This window comes from Salvelinus alpinus, chromosome 1 (genome assembly GCF_045679555.1).
Source record: "Salvelinus alpinus chromosome 1, SLU_Salpinus.1, whole genome shotgun sequence".
NCBI lineage: Eukaryota > Metazoa > Chordata > Actinopteri > Salmoniformes > Salmonidae > Salvelinus > Salvelinus alpinus.
In genome coordinates, this window is record NC_092086.1 from 53,242,006 (window position 1) to 53,265,560 (window position 23,555).

At 42.7% G+C, this 23,555-nt stretch overlaps 2 protein-coding genes across 3 annotated transcripts in view; both read left to right on the plus strand.

Moving 5' to 3' along the window:
• The first annotated feature begins 12,432 nt into the window (after positions 1-12,432).
• LOC139580479 (peptide YY) lies at positions 12,433-17,213 on the plus strand. Its single transcript, XM_071409219.1, has 4 exons — positions 12,433-12,581; positions 13,448-13,635; positions 16,440-16,520; positions 16,780-17,213. The coding sequence occupies exons 2-4, from the start codon at positions 13,448-13,450 to the stop codon at positions 16,802-16,804; spliced, it is 294 nt and encodes a 97-aa protein (XP_071265320.1). The 5' UTR covers positions 12,433-12,581; the 3' UTR covers positions 16,805-17,213.
• Positions 17,214-17,886: 673 nt separating this feature from the next.
• Positions 17,887-23,555, plus strand: part of LOC139580317 (MAGUK p55 subfamily member 2-like) — a 29,452-nt gene continuing 23,783 nt past the window's right edge. The window contains exon 1 of one of the 2 annotated variants that reach the window (XM_071408874.1): positions 17,887-18,410. The gene's annotated coding sequence lies outside the window, so the exon portion shown is untranslated. The remainder of the gene's footprint in view (positions 18,411-23,555) is intronic. The other variant, XM_071408865.1, reaches the window with a different exon arrangement.

A 23,555-nucleotide genomic window follows, 5' to 3' on the forward strand; every position in this document is an offset into this window, starting at 1 on the left:
CTACATTTACATTTACATTTAAGTCATTTAGCAGACGCTCTTATCCAGAGCGACTTACAAATTGGTGCATTCACCTTATGACATCCAGTGGAACAGCCACTTTACAATAGTGCATCTAAATCTTTTAAGGGGGGGGGGGGGGGTGAGAAGGATTACTTTATCCTATCCTAGGTATTCCTTAAAGAGGTGGGGTTTCAGGTGTCTCCGGAAGGTGGTGATTGACTCCGCTGTCCTGGCGTCGTGAGGGAGTTTGTTCCACCATTGGGGGGCCAGAGCAGCGAACAGTTTTGACTGGGCTGAGCGGGAACTGTACTTCCTCAGTGGTAGGGAGGCGAGCAGGCCAGAGGTGGATGAACGCAGTGCCCTTGTTTGGGTGTAGGGCCTGATCAGAGCCTGGAGGTACTGAGGTGCCGTTCCCCTCACAGCTCCGTAGGCAAGCACCATGGTCTTGTAGCGGATGCGAGCTTCAACTGGAAGCCAGTGGAGAGAGCGGAGGAGCGGGGTGACGTGAGAGAACTTGGGAAGGTTGAACACCAGACGGGCTGCGGCGTTCTGGATGAGTTGTAGGGGTTTAATGGCACAGGCAGGGAGCCCAGCCAACAGCGAGTTGCAGTAATCCAGACGGGAGATGACAAGTGCCTGGATTAGGACCTGCGCCGCTTCCTGTGTGAGGCAGGGTCGTACTCTGCGGATGTTGTAGAGCATGAACCTACAGGAACGGGCCACCGCCTTGATGTTAGTTGAGAACGACAGGGTGTTGTCCAGGATCACGCCAAGGTTCTTAGCGCTCTGGGAGGAGGACACAATGGAGTTGTCAACTGTGATGGCGAGATCATGGAACGGGCAGTCCTTCCCCGGGAGGAAGAGCAGCTCCGTCTTGCCGAGGTTCAGCTTGAGGTGGTGATCCGTCATCCACACTGATATGTCTGCCAGACATGCAGAGATGCGATTCGCCACCTGGTCATCAGAAGGGGGAAAGGAGAAGATTAGTTGTGTGTCGTCTGCATAGCAATGATAGGAGAGACCATGTGAGGTTATGACAGAGCCAAGTGACTTGGTGTATAGCGAGAATAGGAGAGGGCCTAGAACAGAGCCCTGGGGGACACCAGTGGTGAGAGCACGTGGTGAGGAGACAGATTCTCGCCACGCCACCTGGTAGGAGCGACCTGTCAGGTAGGACGCAATCCAAGCGTGGGCCGCGCCGGAGATGCCCAACTCGGAGAGGGTGGAGAGGAGGATCTGATGGTTCACAGTATCGAAGGCAGCCGATAGGTCTAGAAGGATGAGAGCAGAGGAGAGAGAGTTAGCTTTAGCAGTGCGGAGCGCCTCCGTGATACAGAGAAGAGCAGTCTCAGTTGAATGACTAGTCTTGAAACCTGACTGATTTGGATCAAGAAGGTCATTCTGAGAGAGATAGCGGGAGAGCTGGCCAAGGACGGCACGTTCAAGAGTTTTGGAGAGAAAAGAAAGAAGGGATACTGGTCTGTAGTTGTTGACATCGGAGGGATCGAGTGTAGGTTTTTTCAGAAGGGGTGCAACTCTCGCTCTCTTGAAGACGGAAGGGACGTAGCCAGCGGTCAGGGATGAGTTGATGAGCGAGGTGAGGTAAGGGAGAAGGTCTCCGGAAATGGTCTGGAGAAGAGAGGAGGGGATAGGGTCAAGCGGGCAGGTTGTTGGGCGGCCGGCCGTCACAAGACGCGAGATTTCATCTGGAGAGAGAGGGGAGAAAGAGGTCAGAGCACAGGGTAGGGCAGTGTGAGCAGAACCAGCGGTGTCGTTTGACTTAGCAAACGAGGATCGGATGTCGTCAACCTTCTTTTCAAAATGGTTGACGAAGTCATCTGCAGAGAGGGAGGAGGGGGGGGGAGGGGGAGGAGGATTCAGGAGGGAGGAGAAGGTGGCAAAGAGCTTCCTAGGGTTAGAGGCAGATGCTTGGAATTTAGAGTGGTAGAAAGTGGCTTTAGCAGCAGAGACAGAAGAGGAAAATGTAGAGAGGAGGGAGTGAAAGGATGCCAGGTCCGCAGGGAGGCGAGTTTTCCTCCATTTCCGCTCGGCTGCCCGGAGCCCTGTTCTGTGAGCTCGCAATGAGTCGTCGAGCCACGGAGCGGGAGGGGAGGACCGAGCCGGCCTGGAGGATAGGGGACATAGAGAGTCAAAGGATGCAGAAAGGGAGGAGAGGAGGGTTGAGGAGGCAGAATCAGGAGATAGGTTGGAGAAGGTTTGAGCAGAGGGAAGAGATGATAGGATGGAAGAGGAGAGGGTAGTGGGGGAGAGAGAGCGAAGGTTGGGACGGCGCGATACCATCCGAGTAGGGGCAGTGTGGGAAGTGTTGGATGAGAGCGAGAGGGAAAAGGATACAAGGTAGTGGTCGGAGACTTGGAGGGGAGTTGCAATGAGGTTAGTGGAAGAACAGCATCTAGTAAAGATGAGGTCGAGCGTATTGCCTGCCTTGTGAGTAGGGGGGGAAGGTGAGAGGGTGAGGTCAAAAGAGGAGAGGAGTGGAAAGAAGGAGGCAGAGAGGAATGAGTCAAAGGTAGACGTGGGGAGGTTAAAGTCGCCCAGAACTGTGAGAGGTGAGCCGTCCTCAGGAAAGGAGCTAATCAAGGCATCGAGCTCATTGATGAACTCTCCGAGGGAACCTGGAGGGCGATAAATGATAAGGATGTTAAGCTTGAAAGGGCTGGTAACTGTGACAGCATGGAATTCAAAGGAGGCGATAGACAGATGGGTAAGGGGAGAAAGAGAGAATGACCACTTGGGAGAGATGAGGATCCCGGTGCCACCACCCCGCTGACCAGAAGCTCTCGGGGTGTGCGAGAACACGTGGGCGGACGAAGAGAGAGCAGTAGGAGTAGCAGTGTTATCTGTGGTGATCCATGTTTCCGTCAGTGCCAAGAAGTCGAGGGACTGGAGGGAGGCATAGGCTGAGATGAACTCTGCCTTGTTGGCCGCAGATCGGCAGTTCCAGAGGCTACCGGAGACCTGGAACTCCACGTGGGTCGTGCGCTCTGGGACCACCAGATTAGGGTGGCCGCGGCCACGCGGTGTGGAGCGTTTGTATGGTCTGTGCAGAGAGGAGAGAACAGGGATAGACAGACACATAGTTGACAGGCTACAGAAGAGACTACGCTAATGCAAAGGAGATTGGAGTGGCAAGTGGACTACGCGTCTCGAATGTTCAGAAAGTTAAGCTTACGTAGCAAGAATCTTATTGACTAAAATGATTAAGATGATACAGTACTGCTGAAGTAGGCTAGCTGGCAGTGGCTGCGTTGTTGACTTTGTAGGCTAGCTGGCAGTGGCTGCGTTGTTGACACTACACTAATCAAGTCGTTCCGTTGAGTGTAATAGTTTCTACAGTGCTGCTATTCGGGGGCTAGCTGGCTAGCTAGCAGTGTTGATTACGTTACGTTGCGTTAAAAGAACGACAATAGCTGGCTAGCTAACCTAGAAAATCGCTCTAGACTACACAATTATCTTTGATACAAAGACGGCTATGTAGCTAGCTATGTAGCTAGCTACGATCAAACAAATCAAACCGTTGTACTGTAATGAAATGAAATGAAAATGTGATACTACCTGTGGAGCGAAGCGGAATGCGACCGGGTTGTTGAGTGCGGAAGTTCTATTCGGTAGACGTTGGCTAGCTGTTGGCTAGCTAGCAGTGTCTCCTACGTTAAGGACAACAAATAGCTGGCTAGCTAACCTCGGTAAATTAAGATAATCACTCTAAAACTACACACTCTAAACTACACAATTATCTTGGATACGAAGACAGCAAAGACAACTATGTAGCTAGCTAACACTACACTAATCAAGTCGTTCAGTTGAGTGTAATAGTTGCTACAGTGCTGCTATTCGGTAGACGGTGGACGTTTGCTAGCTGGCTAGCTGCTGGGCAGATAGCAGTGTAGACTGCGTTAGGACGACGAAATACGATAATTACGCAATTATCTTTGATACAAAGACGGCTATGTAGCTAGCTAAGAAGAAATTGCTAAGATTAGACAAATCAAACCGTTGTACTATAATGAAATGTAATGAAATGTAATGAAAAGTTATACTACCTGCGGACCAAAGTGCGAATGCGACCGCTCGCTCCAACCCGGAAGTAAAGATCCAATGGCACTTATCGTAAGAGTAGAGGTGTTAACCCCGGTGTCCTGGATAAATTCTCAATCTATCCCTCATACCATCTTCGCCAGCTAATCATCCCCAGCTTCCAATTGGCTCATTCATCCTCCCTCCTCTCCCCTGTAACTATTCCCGAAGTCGTTGCTGTAAATGAGAATGTGTTCTCAGTCAACCTGGTAAAATAATGGTTAAATTAAAATAAATACAATTATTGAATGGAGGTAAGTTCCATATAAATGATTCAGCACATCATGGTTGGAGTTGAGCAGTGGCAATGTAGGCTAAGGGTCATCCATATACAACAGTGTATAGTAAAGACACGACAACAGCGTGACTACGTATCCCATCCCATAGTGAACATCAGATGTCCCTGGAATAGTTCCGGAACATTTTCCTCAGCCCAAGAGTCACTCGCTAGAAATCACAAACATCCCCCCCCTTCTCAGTGGTCTCAATTGTAATTGCCCTTTCAGAAACACATTAGCTCAAGACGTGTTTGAGGAAGGAACTGAGGCGCATAGCCTTGTCCAAACAGCCTCTATACACATGTAGAGCTTCCGCACACAAACACACACATGTTTGCTCATACATATAGATTGGAGTGGCCACGCGTATCCTTGGCTTGGAAGAAGGGGGAAGAGTCCTACGTGTGTTGATTATATGATGATGGTGGGGAGAACGTATAGGTCATAGTGTTGTGGGGGTGGGGGGTGGGGTCAGATATGGATGTCCTAGCCTTACAGCTGGCATGCAACAGAACAATCTTCACAATGAGAGTCTGCGTCAGCTGGACTTGTGTCCGTATAGTAGAGTTGTAAATGACACGCACGCACGCACGCACGCACGCACGCACACACACACACACACACACACACACACACACACACACACACACACACACACACACACACACACACACACACACACACACACCCTCCGGGGGTATCTTGGATTATTTATTCAGGCCTGTCCTCTCTCTGATTGAAGGTGTGGTGTGTGGCTCTACTGCCTGGGAGACCATGCAGCAGTGGCCCAGGTGTGTCCGCCTGTCTGTCTGTTTGTCTCCTGGTGTGCCAGGAGTGGGTGGGTGTGTGTTATTGTGTGTGTGGGCCAGCCAATGGTATCTGTCTGGGGGTGTCTGTCTGTCTCTTTGTCTCCAGGGGTGTCCGTCTGTGTGTCTGTGTGCAGGTGTCCAGGCCAGCAGCTGCCAACAGTGTTCGTCTGTAGAGTGACGCACTACATCTCAGCCATAAGAATGTTACACAAAGCTGATTCACCACCACTCAAATTCAGTGGTTTAGGGGCCACTGCTCACACACACAGGTGCGCACGGACACATAAACACACCAAGACACACACATCTTAAATAAATGGAATAAAGGCCCAGTGCAATCAAAAACATGATTTCCTATGTTTTATATATATTCCCACACTATGAGGTTGGAATAATACTGTGAAATTGTGAAAATTATGATAATACCCTTTTAGTATAAGAGCTGTTTTAAAATTGCAGCATGTTTTTGTGGGATGGAGTTTTGGCCTGCCTGGTGACATCATCAGGTGATAAATTACTTAATAGACCAATAAGAGAGTTCCATACCTCTCTGCCAATGACAGCTAGTTTTCAGTTTTCCCCTCCCCATTCAGACCACTCCAAGACAACTCTAGCAAAATTCTTGCTTGAAAAATGTATATTTGCTAAGAAGCTATTTTTATTTTATATTTGACCATTTTAATTGAAAACAATCACAATAAGGTACTCAATCATTACGCAGAAATGATTTGATATTGAGAGCCAGAGAGAGGCAAGGATAATGGGATTTGTATGGTGATGAGATGTCTGTATTTTCATACTCTCTTTCCAGGAAAGATGGATCCCCTGGTGTTGTCAAAGGCAGTGTTGCCCACTAGAAGAAATGACCGTTACATTCTATTTTATATTGAATGATTTTCCTTTTGGAAGAATCGCATGGAAACTACCCTGCTAACAAAAATTAGTAGTTTGGACTTCCCCAGAACATCACGAAATGGTTGCCTAAAGTGGTCAGGATGTTGTGTCATGGTCCTTGAGGACATTTTTAGGACGTTCATGTGACATTATTTCATGGTCCCCTGGTGGTTTTTGTCTAGTTCCTGGTTTGTCCCGGCAAAGTCCCTGAGGACGTTCTTAGGATGTGGTGTCATGGTTCCCTGGACGTTTTTGCCTGGTAGGCCTACCCGGCTTGTTCAAGGGACGTCACCTGATCACACCCTAGTTCCATCACACACACCCCTTGTTAGTGTTGACAAGCCCATCATGGCCCTGATTGGTGAAGCACTGATCCGTCACAGCTCTTTGTCTTTTGGCAATGTTAAGGACAGCCCGTCACACACTGCTTTTAACATACAGAAGAATGATCATTTAATTACCATAGTGAATTATTGTAATGTTTGTTTATGTGTCAAAAATATGAGAAAGTATGAATTTGCTTATAAAAATCAAAATATAAACCATACTGTTTTATTTGGCAACTGTAGTATACGAGCGATAAACGCCTCCGTTCTGTACATTACCTTGAAATGAACTCCGCAAAAGGGACTCCGCCTCGTTCACCTGCGTCATCCATTATTTTCAAGGTAATGTACAGAACGTCGGCGGTTAGCCCTTACATAATGGTTTGGGACACCTGGGGCCATTATGTGACAAAAACCTCCAGGGGACCATGACTCAACGTCCCAAGATAGTCCTAAAAATGTCCCCGGGGACATCCCAGGGACAAAACGGGAACTAGACAAAACCTCCAGGGGACCATGATACAACATACTGACCACTTCAGGTGACCATTTTGTGACGTTCCCGGGACATCCTAACGGCAAATTTTTGTTTGCAGGGACGTTCCCTTGGGACCATTACGCACCGTCCTAATGACTAGTAAAACAAAAGTTTGAGAACATCCTAAAAAGTCCTGACATGGTCCTCCGTGACGTCCTGGTAACTAGGGAACTAGACAAAAGTTCCCCAGAGACTGTTCCCTTGGGACCATCATGCGACGAACCCTTGACCATCATGAAACATCCCCTTGTGGTCAATGAATGTCCCATGGATAGCATCCTTATAGGCAAGTATTTGAAGGTTGTCACGGCTGTCGTAAGAATGGGACCAAGGCGCAGCGGATGTTGAGTTCCACATATTTAATTCAAAGAGACACTTAAACAAAACAAAATATATAAAATAAACAAACAACTAAACGTGACTACGTGGTGCACAAACACAAAACAATATCCCACAAACACAGGTGGGAAAAATAGCTACTTAAATATGATCCCCAATTAGAGACAACGATTACCAGCTGCCTCTAATTGGGAATCATACAAAACCCCCAACATAGAAAATATAAACTAGAACACAACATAGAAATTATAAACTAGAATACTCCTTAGTCACGCCCTGACCTACTACACCATAGAGAAACAAGGGCTCTCTATGGTCAGGGTGTGACAAAAGTGGTGGAAAGAGTTGGTAAAAATGTAAATTCCTAGAAAAGTAGAGGCCATGCCACAGTTTTTACTCTGAAGATCGTGTTAATGCATTATAATGAACAATACATAAATAAATGACATTACTTTAGAATTACTGACTAGGATACAATTGCACAATATTGCTATATCTCATCAATTTATTCATAATTGCATTAGCATGTCTGAATTTTACGCTTCATAACTGAATTCATACCTCCAATATGATATGCGAGAATTTTCTTCTCTTAATAACCAGTTAGTATTATGTTCAATTTTCTAACCGTAACAAATTGACTTTATAAGAAGCGAACTCCCCTCCCTTCATCACTAATGACAATCTCATGTTCCTGCAGTAGGTTAGACTTACAGTTGTCTTCTCTCGAGGTATTGTGTTTACTGATGTCTCTAGTAAGTAATCAGTTTGTCGACTGAGGTAAGTGTCTGATTTCACCAGACGCTGGAATTGGTGTTTTTTGCACCCACAAGCTCATTGAAAGTCGTAGGAAAGAATACATTGAAATCATTGTTATTTCAGCAATTTATGTGACATGGTAGACACGCCATCTTATGTCTAGCAAGACACATTGACAACTTTTAAGTGTAGTAATATTGACTGATGAATGCCACTGTGAAGACTTCTTAACATTTTTGACAGTCCAGAGTCAAAAGGCTGACGGACATAGTACAGTCCATCAGCCTTTTGCCAGACATTGTCTGTGATGTTTTGTTTTCTCTTTCTCATCACACCAGCAGTGTTGTCCCATAATGGCACTTATGCCTTTTTCATCTTTTTTTGTAGCCGGGAATAAGCTGGAAGATTTATATTTATTTATTTTTGGAGCAGACAATTGTAGGGTGACATTTCAAAGCATGGGAATTGACAGCCATCTGTGGAATACATCTGATCTTTTAGTGTGTGTGCGTGCGTGCGTGCGTGCGTTCACTGATTAGATTCTTCACAATGTCATGATGCAGTTGTTGCTAATGGTAACACTATGTGGATTCGATTGCTCTATTCCTCTTAAAAGGAGACACAGCTATATTACAGCACATACACCAAAATCATTCATGTAATCTGCCTCGCTCTCGCTTTTTAGAGAGGGCAACATGATACTTGACGTGTTTGAGATTTAAAGCAAGTTAGTACCTAATTGGATCTTCATTTGCCAGCCGCTTGTCACATAATAAGGAAAACAAGAAGACGTGGATTGTTTGTCTCTTTCTCCTCCCGATCAAATGTGTCCCTTCTTCTCACAAACTGCTTTCCCTCCATCTCTCATTGAGTTAAACCGTAAACGGTGGAATATTGAGATGGAGGTTAGGTTGGTGTTAGTTCCTTGGGGCCTTATGACTAGCTCACACCACAAGGAGTTGTGAGGGACGTGTGTGTGTGTGTGTGTGTGTGTGTGTGTGTGTGTGTGTGTGTGTGTGTGTGTGTGTGTGTGTGTGTGTGTGTGTGTGTGTGTGTGTGTGTGTGTGTGTGTGTGTGTGTGTGTGTGTGTGTGTGTGTATGTGTGTGTGTGTGTGTGTGTGTGTGTGTGTGTATGTGTGTGTGTGTGTGTGTGTGATGATAGGCAGAGGAGGATCAGTGTGGATGAGGAAGCCACTGATGTCTCATGTGGAGCCACGTCAGACGCTTTGGGCCTCTTGCCGGGAGGGGCCCTTGTATACGGGGAGAGGGCATGAGCCCTGAAGTTATTTTAAGACATTTGACGTCCAATGGGTTATGGCCGGGTGGGGGAGTTGAGTGAATCAAATCAAATCCAATCAAATGTTATTTGTCACATACACATGGTTAGCAGATGTTAATGTGAGTGTAGCGAAATGCTTGTGCTTCTAGTTCCGACAATGCAGTAATAACCAACGAGTAATCTAACCTAACAATTTCACAACAACTACCTTATACACACAAGTGTAAAGGGATGAAGAATATGTACATAAAAATATATGACTGAGTGATGGTACAGAACGGCATAGGCAAGATGCAGTAGATGGTATAGAGTACAGCATATACATATGAGATGAGTAATGTAGGGTATGTAAACATTATATTAAGTGCCATTGTTTAAAGTGGCTAGTGATACATTTTTTACATCAATTTTTCCATTATTAAAGTGGCTGGAGTTGAGTCAGTATGTTGGCAGCAGCCACTCAGTGTTAGTGGTGGCTGTTTAACAGCGGAAAGGGGAGAGAATGGTCATAGTCAATCAAGAGGAAGTGTCAAATAAGGGAGAGGGGCAGAGAGCAAACGGGAGGAAAGGAGGGGAAAGCCTCTGGGTCCTTAGAGATACTTCCGTACAACTGGTGATATTTGATTCAGTGTCATACACTGACTGACGAACACTCATCTGGATTTTTTCCTGGAATAAAACCTGGCCTCTGGCTTATTGAAAATAGGCCTAATCATTCCCATTGCTAACATGTGTATTCAGGTTGTGTGTTGACTGTATTTTAAATGCTTAGCCCATGGTGATGATTTCACACATCTCTGCTCATATTCCGACATACCTATGCATTGTAAACGCGGTTCTTTGTACAAATATAGCCCTCTACACCTGTGATAAAAATATATGACTTGTATACTCCTAGTCCCCCCTTGATTCACACTGACCTGAGTAAGTTATCGTATGCGTCTCTTGATTGATCCGATAATTACTTACTCATAGTATTAGCCAGTAATTGATGGAAGACATTGATTCGGCCAGGACGGCAAACAGTCCGTGAGTTTTATAATCCCGTGGAAAACTGTGTTTGATTTCTGATTCACCCGACTCCCACATCTTCTCCTCTCCAAATCACCTGCAAATAATTTGCAGTGCCATTGATTATCGTGAACCTAGAAAAGGGAACAATGAATATCCAATTATTAACACTTTGTTTACAGGATGTGGATTCTAATGAAGTCTAATTATAGATAATTGAGGATATGTTGTTATAACCCATAGCAGCTAGATTACTGTGAATAATGAAATTAACTTGATTCTATATGTTAATAAAAGACGGATATAAAACACAGGTAGCCCTATAGAAAGTGTAGCTCATATGGAAAGTGTAGCTCATATGGAAAGTGTAGCTCATATGGAAAGTGTAGTTCATATGGAAAGTGTAGCTCATATGGAAAGTGTAGCTCATATGGAAAGTGTAGTTCATATGGAAAGTGTAGCTCATATGGAAAGTGTAGTTCATATGGAAAGTGTAGCTCATATGGAAAGTGTAGTTCATATGGAAAGTGTAGCTCATATGGAAAGTGTAGTTCATATGGAAAGTGTAGCTCATATGGAAAGTGTAGTTCATATGGAAAGTGTAGTTCATATGGAAAGTGTAGCTCATATGGAAAGTGTAGCCCATATGGAAAGTGCAGCCTATTTCTCTTAATCATATCACAATCAACTTTTAACAGTTGAATGTAGACACATATTAAAAAATATATATATAACTTTTTTTCTGATGTTATTAAAACATGCAAATTATGCTTGTTAAATGTGCACATATTTGCAAACTGCGCAAATACATTTTTTCTGGACACCGTATGTAGTCAGCTTAAATATTTTTGTTTCATTTGACACTCCAGGAACCGACTTGTCCAGAGCAGATTGTGAATAAATACTTTTTTTTCATCTTTCCATCTGTAAAATATTAAAGATATCTATTGAAAATGCAGTATTTGCATTTTTTTCAGATAAGATGTTACCTAGAATAAAAAATGGACAACATATAAATTAGTCTCTCTGGGCCAGTCTGGAAAATATATCAAAGGATAAACACACAAAAGTTGGTGAATACAGATGCTTCTGAAACGGATTATTTTTGTTGGCCTGTGTGAAGAGTCTGACTTTCAGGAAATGGCATTTAAAGACAAGTACGCCACTGAATTAAGACTACCAAAAGCCTACAGTATTTAGACCCAATCACCATTTCTTTAACGTTACTAAATGTAGTCCAGTTTGTAACATTCTCTATGAAATGGGCTTAGCAATTATGTGTAATTCAATATAGTTAGCCTTGAAATTATTTATGCATGTCCATTTTAAGGGGTTTAAAATTCATAAAAATGTTGATGGCAGTAGTATGATAAACTTAAGAAAATGTACATTTTCATCAAGTTTTTAAAAACATTTTTAAGTTTACTTTTTGAAAATACTAATATTAATGGACCAAAATGCCAACAAATCTCAAAATTGATATGTAGATGCAAAAATGCCATTTCAGCCTGTGGCGCTTGGCTTTAAGGGCATTACTGTACCAATAGGAACTTGACCGCCACCTGGTGGTTATTGGATTAGGCTACTCCACCACACTTTTTTTTCACTTTCTGACCTATAGGGAGTTTTGTCCCTTGTCAATAATAATAATAGGCTATATTAATAGGTATTTAGCCTACTGATGTCGAATCAGTCTAATCCTTATATGTCGAGGCCCGGCCCTATATGTTGTTGCTGTTTTAACCAATATATCCATTGGAAATTGTGAAAGAATGAGTAAAGGCCGAATGATTATCGATATTTAGCCTGTTTGTAGCTTAATACCATTTAGCTAGATTTGACATCGTCTGTCCAAATTGTTTGACATCATTCCATTGGTTTGTCAATAGGACAGGTGTGATCCAAATTGCCCTAATGTCCTTATTGCATAAGTCAGAGATTCAAATTGCGTAAACCCACATAGTTCGACTAGGGTGATGCATTAGTAATATGTTAATCATCAGGTGACGTCGGTATTATGCCCACATCCCCCTTCTCACCATCACAGCCACCCGTCTCACCCCGTTGACGAGGGGACGATGGGTATATAAACCCCCTTGTGTTGGAGTGAAACAAAAGACCAGCGATTTGCTGCAAAGACACCAGTTGAAAAAGGAACATTGCAGAATCCAAGCAATAGAATCCACACTGCTGGACACAGACACCCGTTGTCTTAACTACTTGTAGCTCACGTCAAGTCTTCTCAAAGTAAGTACAACTTTTACTCTTGTGCATTTTAAATGTTTGCTGGTTTTACTTGTATTACTTTTAAAGCTTTCATGATGCGGACGCTTACATTTCTTTGCATATTTGGACATAAAAAACGAGTAGCTATTTGTGCAGTTCGTCATTGAAAAAAGGTGAATGATCCGATCACCTTTGCAGAGATCTGCATGTTGCCACCTACAGCGAGAATCGTTTTTCCAACTGGAGTTGGTTTGAAAATGTTAGAAAATACCAGAAAAGGCTTTTCAGAACCATGGACAGCTACGGCGCGAAAGTTGCGCAAATAACATTTGGATAAAGTCGTGATTTCTGCAGGCACAACATGCATTCCTATAACAGTTGCAAATATTTGACAATAGCATAATAAACAGCCTACTCTTTTACCAATAACTAGTGAATTATAGCGAATACATGTTTCAAAGGGGAAATATAATATAATTGGTCAACTTTAACCAATTATTTCTGCTGTTACACTTGTTGCTTGTTCCCTTTCAAACTCATTCCTACTACTTAGTAGGTCATTATTTAGATTTGAATTCGAATTCGAAATCAAACATGGAGAATTAGCTTGTACTGTAACTTCCTCTCAAGACGCATGCAGTAGCCTACAGAAAAGGCAGATTTGATTCAGGAATAATGCAGGATCGAAATGATCCATTACTAACAGGTGGATATCATTGCGAACGATGTTAGCCTTCTAAAACTAATTTTTTATTAGGATGCCTGCGCATCTATGAAATTGGTGTAATATTGATTGGTAGGCTATTTAGCCTATATTATTTAGCTCCGTTGAGGCTTTTTAACATTTAACAATCACGTGCTCCCTAACCCCCTTCTCCTGACCACAGATGGCCATTATACTGAAACCCTGGACCGTCTTGGTCGCCTTGGTGTTGTGCGTGCTGGTGTGTCTCGGGACTTTCGTGGACGCCTACCCACCTAAACCGGAGAACCCTGGAGAAGACGCGCCTGCTGAAGAGCTGGCCAAATACTATACCGCGCTCAGACACTACATCAATCTGATCACGAGACAGAGGTAAGCAGACCGTACTCGCGCTCTACGTAGCAGCTTTTTTTCTATTTAAATTATCTTTCTTCCTAGTCCTAACATCAGAGGACATTTTTCCTATTAAGTTATAATAAACCACATACCTCGATTAATTTTTTATTCCGATCTAGGTTAGTCTACTGTGACAGTGGCCCCTGAGTTTCCTGCTCTTATTTTTGCCACAAGCTCCTAATGCTCCATATACCATTATATATATTTTCAACATTTTATTGCAGGGCACTCTCAAAAAGCTTTAGGCTTATTATAAACCACATACTTCGTTTTATATGGCAAATGGAACTGTTTTTCATTTTTATTCCAATCTAGGTTAGTCTACTGTGACAGTGGCCCCTGAGTTTTCTGCTCTTATTTTTGCCACATGCTCTTAATGCTCCATATACCATGATATATATTTTCAAAATATTAATTAGAGGGCTTTAGAATCAAAAAGCTTTAGGCTCTCCATATAAACAATGCCATAGCAATAAAACCCGTGAAGACAGACCCACATGAACTCTCCAAATCAAATTATGGATCTCTATGTGCCTGCAGGTTCCCTAATAACATATTCTATACTGATATGGTGATGTCTGGGTTGAATAGGTGGCCTATGTCTTATGCTGAAATGGCACTGAATCAGGCACACCTGATATTATTCATGATATTCAAATAGGTCATTGATCTTTAAGAAAATATATCCAACCCTATTACATTCAACTTAGAGGGCAAAATGTTTACTCTTTTATAATCCATTATCATATAGCATCCACATTTAAGTTGTCATAATATAGAAATGGCTTTGATGATAACCAATAATATACTGGACAAGTGTAGATCAGAACTATAGAGTCCAAGAGGATGACACTTAGTGGAGTTTGTTCTTCTTGTCTGTCATAATAACACATTGGACTACATTTAACATTTTAGTCATTTAGCAGACACTCTTTTCAGAGTGACTTCCAGGTGCAATTCGGATGAAGTGCCTTGTTCAAAGTGCACATAGGCAGATTTTTCACCTAGTCGGCTTGGGGATTCAAACCAGTGACCTTTCGGTTACTGGCCCAAAGCTCTTATCCGTTAGGCTACCTGCCGCCAAATATGAATGATCATTCGGTAATGCTATTTGAACAGGAGAGAAGATTTGCCTGCAGCAGGAGCACGGATTTTCCTGGAATCAAAAATACATAACAGTAATATTGTCTTCTGCATCCTCACAAAGTGGTTTCTAAGTGGAGAGATGAGAGCATGGTCTGACAATGATGGTTCCCTTTTTACATCTTGTTACAACCGCCTGTCTATGGAGAAGGTGAGATTGCCTCGGTCACTTTCTTAGAAGGCATGGTTGATCATGCTTACCTCCCGCTTCACTGGAATCGCTTTGGAGTGCCGAGTGGAGTTGAATTGGAGTGTAAAATTGCACAGCTGCTATGAAAGTGCGGCAGGTAGGTAGTGGTTAGAGCGTTAGGCCAGTAACTAGAAAGGTTGCTAGATCAAATCCCCGAGCTGACAAGGTAAAAATCTGTCGTTCTGCCCCTGAACAAGGCAGTTAACCCACTGTTCCTAAGCCGTCATTGTAAATATAAAGTTGTTCTTTAACTGACTTGCCTAGTTAGATAAAACAAAACATTTATGAATGCCAGGTTAGGTGGCATGATGGGAAAGTGAACATTTTCCACTCAAAACGTTTTCCCCACAGAGGAAGGAATCCCAGCCCAGCCCCGCTGAGATATTCAACTTCCCAATTTCAAATTCAAAGAGAAATTGATCGTTTGTACATACATTTATCTGTGCAGGGAGTGCAAACACACCGGAAAGAAAAACAATTAGATCTTGCCTGAATAATCCAAGCATAGTGTCTCTGTCTATTACCTACCTTACTACTACTTATTACTTCTCTCACGTCACCCCGCTCCTCCGCTCTCTCCACTGGCTTCCAGTTGAAGCTCGCATCCGCTACAAGACCATGGTGCTTGCCTACGGAGCTGTGAGGGGAACGGCACCTCCGTACCTTCAGGCTCTGATCAGGCCCTACACCCAAACAAGGGCACTGCGTTCATCCACCTCTGGCCTGCTCGCCTCCCTACCTCTGAGGAAGTACAGTTCCCGCTCAGCCCAGTCAAAACTGTTCGCTGCTCTGGCACCCCAATGGTGGAACAAACTCCCTCACGACGCCAGGTCAGCGGAGTCAATCACCACCTTCCGGAGACACCTGAAACCCCACCTCTTTAAGGAATACCTAGGATAGGATAAAGTAATCCTTCTAACCCCCCCCCCCCCCTTAAAAGAGTTAGATGCACTATTGTAAAGTGGTTGTTCCACTGGATATCATAAGGTGAATGCACCAATTTGTAAGTCGCTCTGGATAAGAGCGTCTGCTAAATGACTTAAATGTAAATGTAAATGTACAGAGAACTACATTATCGTGCCATTTAAAACCCTCATTATCTTTCGTAGTTGAACAAGAAAGGCCTCGAACATCATCTTTTCAGAGGAAAGGAGCTCTGACTCTAATTGGCCTTGTCGGGTGGCTCCAGTGTCTGTGGGAGTTTGTGGGCTGACATGCTCAAGTTTCACACATATACACATAATTACATCACCCCTCTCCCTTGACACAGACCTCAGACAGCTACCTTGGCACCTTTAGACACATTCAGACAGCAAAATGTTCTACCTGTCATTGAGAAGTGGGATCCTCCTGCAGCATGCTTAGAGTGGAGTGGAGGTTTGACAGTCTTTGCTCTCTCTCTCTCTCTCCCCCTCTCTTTCTTTCTTCCTTTCAATTTTTTTTCTAGGTACGGTAAGAGGTCCACCCAGGAGGGAGTGATGTCAGAGTTGCTGTTCGGCAACAATGCAGAGCGAGAACAGAGATCAAGGTCAGTCCATCAAAGATATCAAACATTTCCAATACAATTTCAACGGCAGGTGCAAAGACTGATATCTCAGTCTTGTTTCTGGGGTTATTTCAATAGTGCCGTGTCAAAGAATGGTCACTTTATTGGCTACAGACACCTACCGTACAGAAAAAGACTGGCATGCACAACCATTAGTAGGTCTGTCTTTGGGTAGCCCAGGATTAAACCAAACGTTCATTCCCACAGGACTCATTGTTCTCTCCCTCTTTCCCCTCTCCAGATATGACGACTCCTACATGTGGTGATTCCTCGTCCTCATTGGGCATTCTCCCCAGGTGTCCACCAATAGCCGGAGAGGCTGACCAGTGCTCCCACGACCGCCTGACCCCTGACCACAACCAATGACCATCACAGACCTTTAAGACAACGTAAAATCAACCTGAAATTCCTGACCCTCCTTCCCCCTCTTTCCCTCTCTCTCGGACTTCTCTCTCTCTCTCTCGCACGAAGTCACCTGACTCATTTCTTCACACGAAGACAATTGTACATAATGAATTATTGAATTAAGATATAGAATACAAAATATATATAATGATTGATGAAATCACGTGTAACCATCACTGCTGTATGTCTTAACAGAGAACTATCTTTTATGGTTGGTACTGTATAAAGGCTTTGTGTGCGATTAAAGTTTGATGGATGGCTATGACAAAATAGATGATTGTGTCTCCTTCATTCTCACAGTCAACATTATTGTGGTGTTTTAAAAGGATCTCTTGGGAGTAAAATAATGTATTGATGAGCAGAAGACATTACATCTCGTTGAAAATGTAAGACCCCCTCCGTGAGGACTTTCCAAACCATGTTACTGTAAAGCTACTGGTGTCTTCTACTAGCCGGTCTGAAAATCAGACATCTGTTGTGTCTGGTGCAAGTACTGGATATCAGGCTATGTACATTCTGCCTTACGCTGATGTCTCATCTCGATTAATATGCAGATGATACCTCTTAGCTGTAATACTTCTCTTCGTCCAGTAGATGTCCCTCCTGTAAGGCGGGTACCTGACATGAACATGAGTGCAGAGTGAATACAATGTGAACACTGATTGAATGAGTAAATAATGATTTTCTGAAATACATATATTATAATGGAGTACATATAGTATAATCCCACTACATATTACAAACTTGTATACACGATATAAGTACAATTATTTACTTTGCATATTTGCATGTGTTGCGTGAGTTGAAGAGCATGTGGATGTACAGCATTGTCGATAGATCTCGACGATTCAGTTCCATTAAAGCCACAATCCGTAAGATTTCCATTTGCTCATTTGCCATTTCAACGAACGGAATAGCCATGCTTTCTGAGGAATGTGACTCATAGATGCCCTGTCTTACCTTATCATGACCAAAGCAATAAGGACACATTACGCCATTGTGTATGATACTTTAATAATACTCTGCACAATTTAGAGATTGGCTTTAACCCAAACAAACGTGGGTTCAAATAGGAATATTCATTGGAAGCGTAAGGATTACACACAGATTATGTGATGAAAATCATGTAAATTCATGACATGTAATGGTAGTCAATTATTAGCGTCAAGAATGTTTGTGTGTTCTCGACTTACTGTAGGTAATTGTATTTATTTGTTATTGGAAAAACATGAAATGGGTCTGCAATAATTATTTGTTTACTAGCTTAGAAAGACTGTTAAAAAGACATGGACAAGATATGTATTCTACGCTATGGTCGTGCGTAGTTGGTGGGGCCCACATCGAGGAAAGAAGTGCATTGCTCGTTTAAATCTCCACCGCGACGACTTTACAGTGGTTTGACAATCAGTAGCGGTTCAGAGATCTCATATTAAACGGAGACAACGACGCGACCACGAGACGGAACAGGTTAGTGCAGTCCCGTTATGTAAAATTGCGTGTTTATGTTTTTTAAGTATACGATATATTTTCATTGGAATGCATGGCAGTTGGTCTATTTGATTTGAGTTTTTTTTCGTTGTGCTTTGTTTGCGTGTGGGGGCTTCATGCGGTCAAGTAGTAGGTGATTCCCGATAATGTAGATACAGAGTCAGGCAAATACTTAAATGGTGCGATCTAGACATAGATTAACCGAACCCAATTTCTATTAAAATATACATAATTGTGTTTCGCATTGCATTTATGTTAGATACATTATGTATCCGTTTCTCTGTGTCTCAGTTGCAGACCCCCAGCGTTTGGTGGGTTACCTGGGTACCATATGTGGGTGTGAGCTATCGGCTACGCACCAACGATAACGGTTCTCTTCAGTCATTTTAATTCAATCTAAATACACAATAATATTAAGACTGTTTTGTAATACAGTATATTCGTTAATGGAGGACTATCATTCGTGAATAGTCTGGTATATTGGTGCACGCTGCAAGCAAAACAATACAATTCGTCCCTACACTCACGCACGCTCACCACCTGCACGTGCAGACTTTTGGCACCGTGCAGTAGTATCATAATATCACACATGTCATGTAGGCTATAAGACGCGCCTAACCATACTCTCTCTCTCCATCTGGGCTGTGGAGGCGTTTTCTCAGGTGTAAGAATCAGACTTTTGGAACATTGAGTTTTCTGTTTTGTATCCTGTAGGTTGAAGCACGATAGTGCTTATTACAAATGTATTACACTATTATAGACCGGCCATGACGGAGATCCAATTTCCCTTTCCCGATTAGAGTTAAACCACGTGATTAGTTCGAAGCCAATCATATAATTGTGTGGTGGCAGTGAAAAAACATATCTATTTTGAAAATATGTCAGGGATTAATTGATAAGTAAAGAATTTGAATAATGGAATTGAAGAGATCAATGTCTTAAAATTAAACATCCCTTTTTCTATATTTTTCCTCACTCACTCTCTCTCGCTCTCTCAATTGAGTCTTTGGGACAAACCACAAAAATGCAAAGTGCCTGGCTAACACTGTGTTGATGGGAGCCATGCACACACCATAGTCTTTAGAGAGAGGGGGACAGATATTGTGGCACAAGCAGATGGGGCATGTAGCCTATCTCTTAGGGAGTGGGGGTGGATGAGAGGGAGGCAGGGAGGAGTGGGGGGCAAGGAGGGGAGCAGATGGAGTTCACATCAGCGTGTGATCTCGTTAGGGACATGGTGTCGTTAGCACAAGAGGCCACAGCACGACATGTGTGTGGAGGAGGGGAGAGAGGGAGCGAGAGAGGAAGGAGAGAGGGATGGAGAGAGAGAAGAGAGAGGGATAATGAGAAGGATGGAGAGAGGGAGAGAGAGAGAGGGGATGGGAGAGAGGTAGGGAGAAAAGTGGAGAGGGATGGGAGACAGGTGAGAGGGAGAAAAGGATAGGGAGAGGAATGAGAGCGTGGGAGGAGGCGGAGGGATGAGAGAAGGATGGAGAGAGAAGAGAGAATATGCACTACCCACGTGGTTTGCCCATTATGAGTGAGGAGAAAGGGATAGAGAAAGGCAAAGGGAGGGAGGGATGGAGAAGAGTGGAAGGATGCTATTAACTACCCAAGTGGGCGTCCTGCCCTATGGTTCGTAACCCCCCAATATGAGTCAACATGAGGGAGGGAGGTGAGGAAGGAAACCTCCCTAGGGATCTGTGTGTTATTGCTGAGCTTGCATATTATCTACCATCGGCTAGGAGCACTGTGGCAGGTCATGCGGTAGCAAGGTTCACATTTAGGAGTAGAGCTACTGAGCTGGTTTAGTAGGGGAATTATGTACAGTAAGCAGGATCTCTTTATGCCAAGAGATAAAATAGGTACAATAGTAGAAAAAGCAAGTGGATGTTTTGGGTTCTCTCTAAAGCTTTTTTGGGGTTATTTTCTATCCAATTGATGTTAGCACAGAGGGGAAAAAATGAAATCAGTTCAATTCGGATGAACAGTGGAGAGAGAAATGGTTCCATTACGTCACATTGACTGGCAGAGAATCGGCCACAGCAGTGCAGGCTCTGCTGCTCTCATCGATTCCGTGGGTTTTTGCTGCCCCAGACATCCTCTAGACACCACAACTTCCTACCTACTGTCTATCTTTTCATTTTTTTTATTTTAGGGGGTAGATCGGCTTTAATAATATTGCAGATAGATTGTGGCTTCCATCAATGTAATTGTCTGCGTCATTTCCAACCCCCCATATTTTTTTGTAAATACTGTATATATACACTGTATATATATTATATATATTTTAATGTATTATTTTCCACTAACCCTACCATCCCTCTCCTAATTGTAGTAAACTAATGGACAACAACACTTGGGCTTCTACTTCCAGCATATACATTTTACGGACACAATCTATTTTACAATAGTTATCTTTTGTTTGTTTTTAGTCCCATCCTTCAGCTCCACTCAACCCCTCCCATCTATCTCTGAAGAACGTCCAGTTTTGGATTTTTGCCATATATTTTTCAAATGTGCTGTGATGTTTAAAAGCTCTCTAGGGTACGTTGGGACGGTAGCGTCCCACCTCTTCAACAGCCAGTGAAACTGCAGGGCGCCAAATTCAAAACAACAGAAATCCCATAATTAAAATTCCTCCAACATACATGTATTTTACACAATTTTAAAGATACACTTGTTGTAAATCCAGCAAACCAAACGATTATGCTAGGTGAGTGCCTATTCACAGAATAACACAGCCATTTTTCCAGCCAAAGAGAAGATTCACAAAAAGCAGAAATATAGATAAAATTAATCACTAACCTTTGATGATCTTCATCAGATGACACTCATAGGACTTCATGTTACACAATACTGTGATTTTGCAGAGAACCACATCAATTTACAGAAATACTCATTATAAATGTTGATGAAAATACAAGTGTTATGCATGGAATTTTAGATGCACTTCTCCTTAATGCAACCCCTGTGTCAGACAAAAAAGCTTTACGGAAAAAGCAAACCATGCAATAATCTGAGGTTGGCACTCAGATCCCAATCAAGACAAAAATATATCCGCCATATTATGTAGTCAACAGAAGTCAGAAATAACATTATAAACATTATAAACATTATCAACATGCACTTAAAGGAATCCCAGTTCCACAATAAATATTTGTTTTGTTAGATAATGTCCATCATTTATTTCCAAATTCATCCTTGTTGTTCTAGCGTTCAGTACACTTTCCAAACTCACGACGCCCGGGCAAGTCCAGCGGAAAGTACGGACGAAAAGTTAAAAAAGTTATATTACAGTCCGTAAAAACATGACAAACTAAGTATTGAATCAATCTTTAGGATGTTTTTAACATAATTCTTCATTAATGTTCCAACCGGAGAATTCCTTTGTCTTCAGAAGTGCGATGGGACAGAGCTCGCTCTCACATGAACGCGCATAGTCAGCGCATGTGCAGCTCATGGTAAACCTTACTCAATCCCCTCTCATTCGGCTCCACTTCACAGTAGAAGCATCAGACAAGGCTCTAAAGACTGTTGACATCTAGTGGAAGCCTTAGGAAGTGCAACATGACCAATATCCCACTGTATCTTCAATAGGAGCTGAGTTGAAAATCGACCAACCTCAGATTTCCCACTTCCTGTTTGGATTTCTTCTCAGGTTTTTGCCTGCCATATGAGTTCTGTTATACTCACAGACATCATTCAAACAGTTTAAGAAACTTCAGAGTTTTTTCTATCCAATACTAATAATAATATGCATATATTAGTAACTGGGACTGAGGAGCAGGCCGTTTACTCTGGGCACGCTTTTCATCCGGACGTGAAAATACTGCCCCCTACCCCAAAGAAGTTAACAAAAGTTCTGAACCTTTCTATTCTCATAGATTCTACATATTGTAAATTAAAGATACAATTTTTTGCTAAGAGTATTATTCAATTATTGATCGATTGACTATGCCTTTGTAAATCACCCAGCATTGCTATCTGCAGAGTTAGCACCAGGTAAATGTTGCAATTCTTCAGCCATTCCTGCTACCAAAAACAAGCTACATATGGACAGTACCAAAACAAATGATCTAATAATTCTGTCTCTTCGCAGCAAAATATGCAGAGCTGGGATGGTTGTATCCCCCATAAATGTCAGGTGTTTTTGGTTGCAAGAAATTTGTATAGTAATTTAAATTGAAAAAGTTTTGAATCCAGCGTTGTTTTGTGTATCAGTTCATAAACCATGTACCATGGAATCGATACATCGAAAATCTCTTCCCAATTATTTCGCAATCTCAATGCCACATTCGTTAGCTATAGCCATTTGGGAGGATTTGTTACATTAGAAAATAAACAAATATTGTTAGTGGCCTGCACCCATGTTGAAATAAGCTACGTCTCTTCTAGTTATTGTTAGGCTAATTATTGTAACGCTTACTGCTTTGCTAAGTGCGCAAATGTGGCGGCAGGTAGTCTAGTGGTTAGAGCGTCGGACTTTTAACCGAAAAGTTGCAAGATAGAATCCCGAGCTAACAAGGTAAAAATCTGTAGTTCTGCCCCTAAACAAGGCAGTTAACCCACTGTTCCTAGGCCGTCATTGAAAATAAGAATGTCTTCTTAACTGACTTGCCTAGTTATTAAAAAAAAAATGCATGATTAAATTATAAAAACTATACATTTTATATTGTTTCATACCGTTTGGCAGAATCATAATTCAGCCATTGTATCTGCCAAGTTATGGTACAAAACCATGTACAGGGCATTCTGCCATGGAAATTGCTGACTACACATAATAATCTAATGCAATTGCAGAAGAAGTATCCACACACACAGACTTGCTCCTAAAAAGGGACATTTTATGATTAATCTTCCCCATGTATACACTCTTGTATACACTCTTGTATGTATACACTCTTAGGGGACATTTTGTGCATAAAAGCCAAACAAGCCACCACATCTATCAGTGGCTTTATGGATTGATTAACCACATTGCCCCTAGATGTCTCTAGATGTACTCCCTCTCTATCTCCACCTTCTCCTTCTTACAACAATGCCTAGCAGCAGTGTGAATGTGCATTAAAGGAGCCGGGTAGAAAGCGATACATCCCATTGGTTGCCTACCTCCCATCATGG

Bases quoted from the DNA above. Each gene is read 5' to 3' on its own strand.
- LOC139580479 (XM_071409219.1), top strand. From the start codon at position 13,448: ATGGCCATTATACTGAAACCCTGGACCGTCTTGGTCGCCTTGGTGTTG. The intron at 13,636-16,439 runs GTAAGCAGACCG...TTTTTTTTCTAG, and splicing joins AATCTGATCACGAGACAGAG to GTACGGTAAGAGGTCCACCC. The intron at 16,521-16,779 runs GTCAGTCCATCA...TCCCCTCTCCAG, and splicing joins GAGCGAGAACAGAGATCAAG to ATATGACGACTCCTACATGT.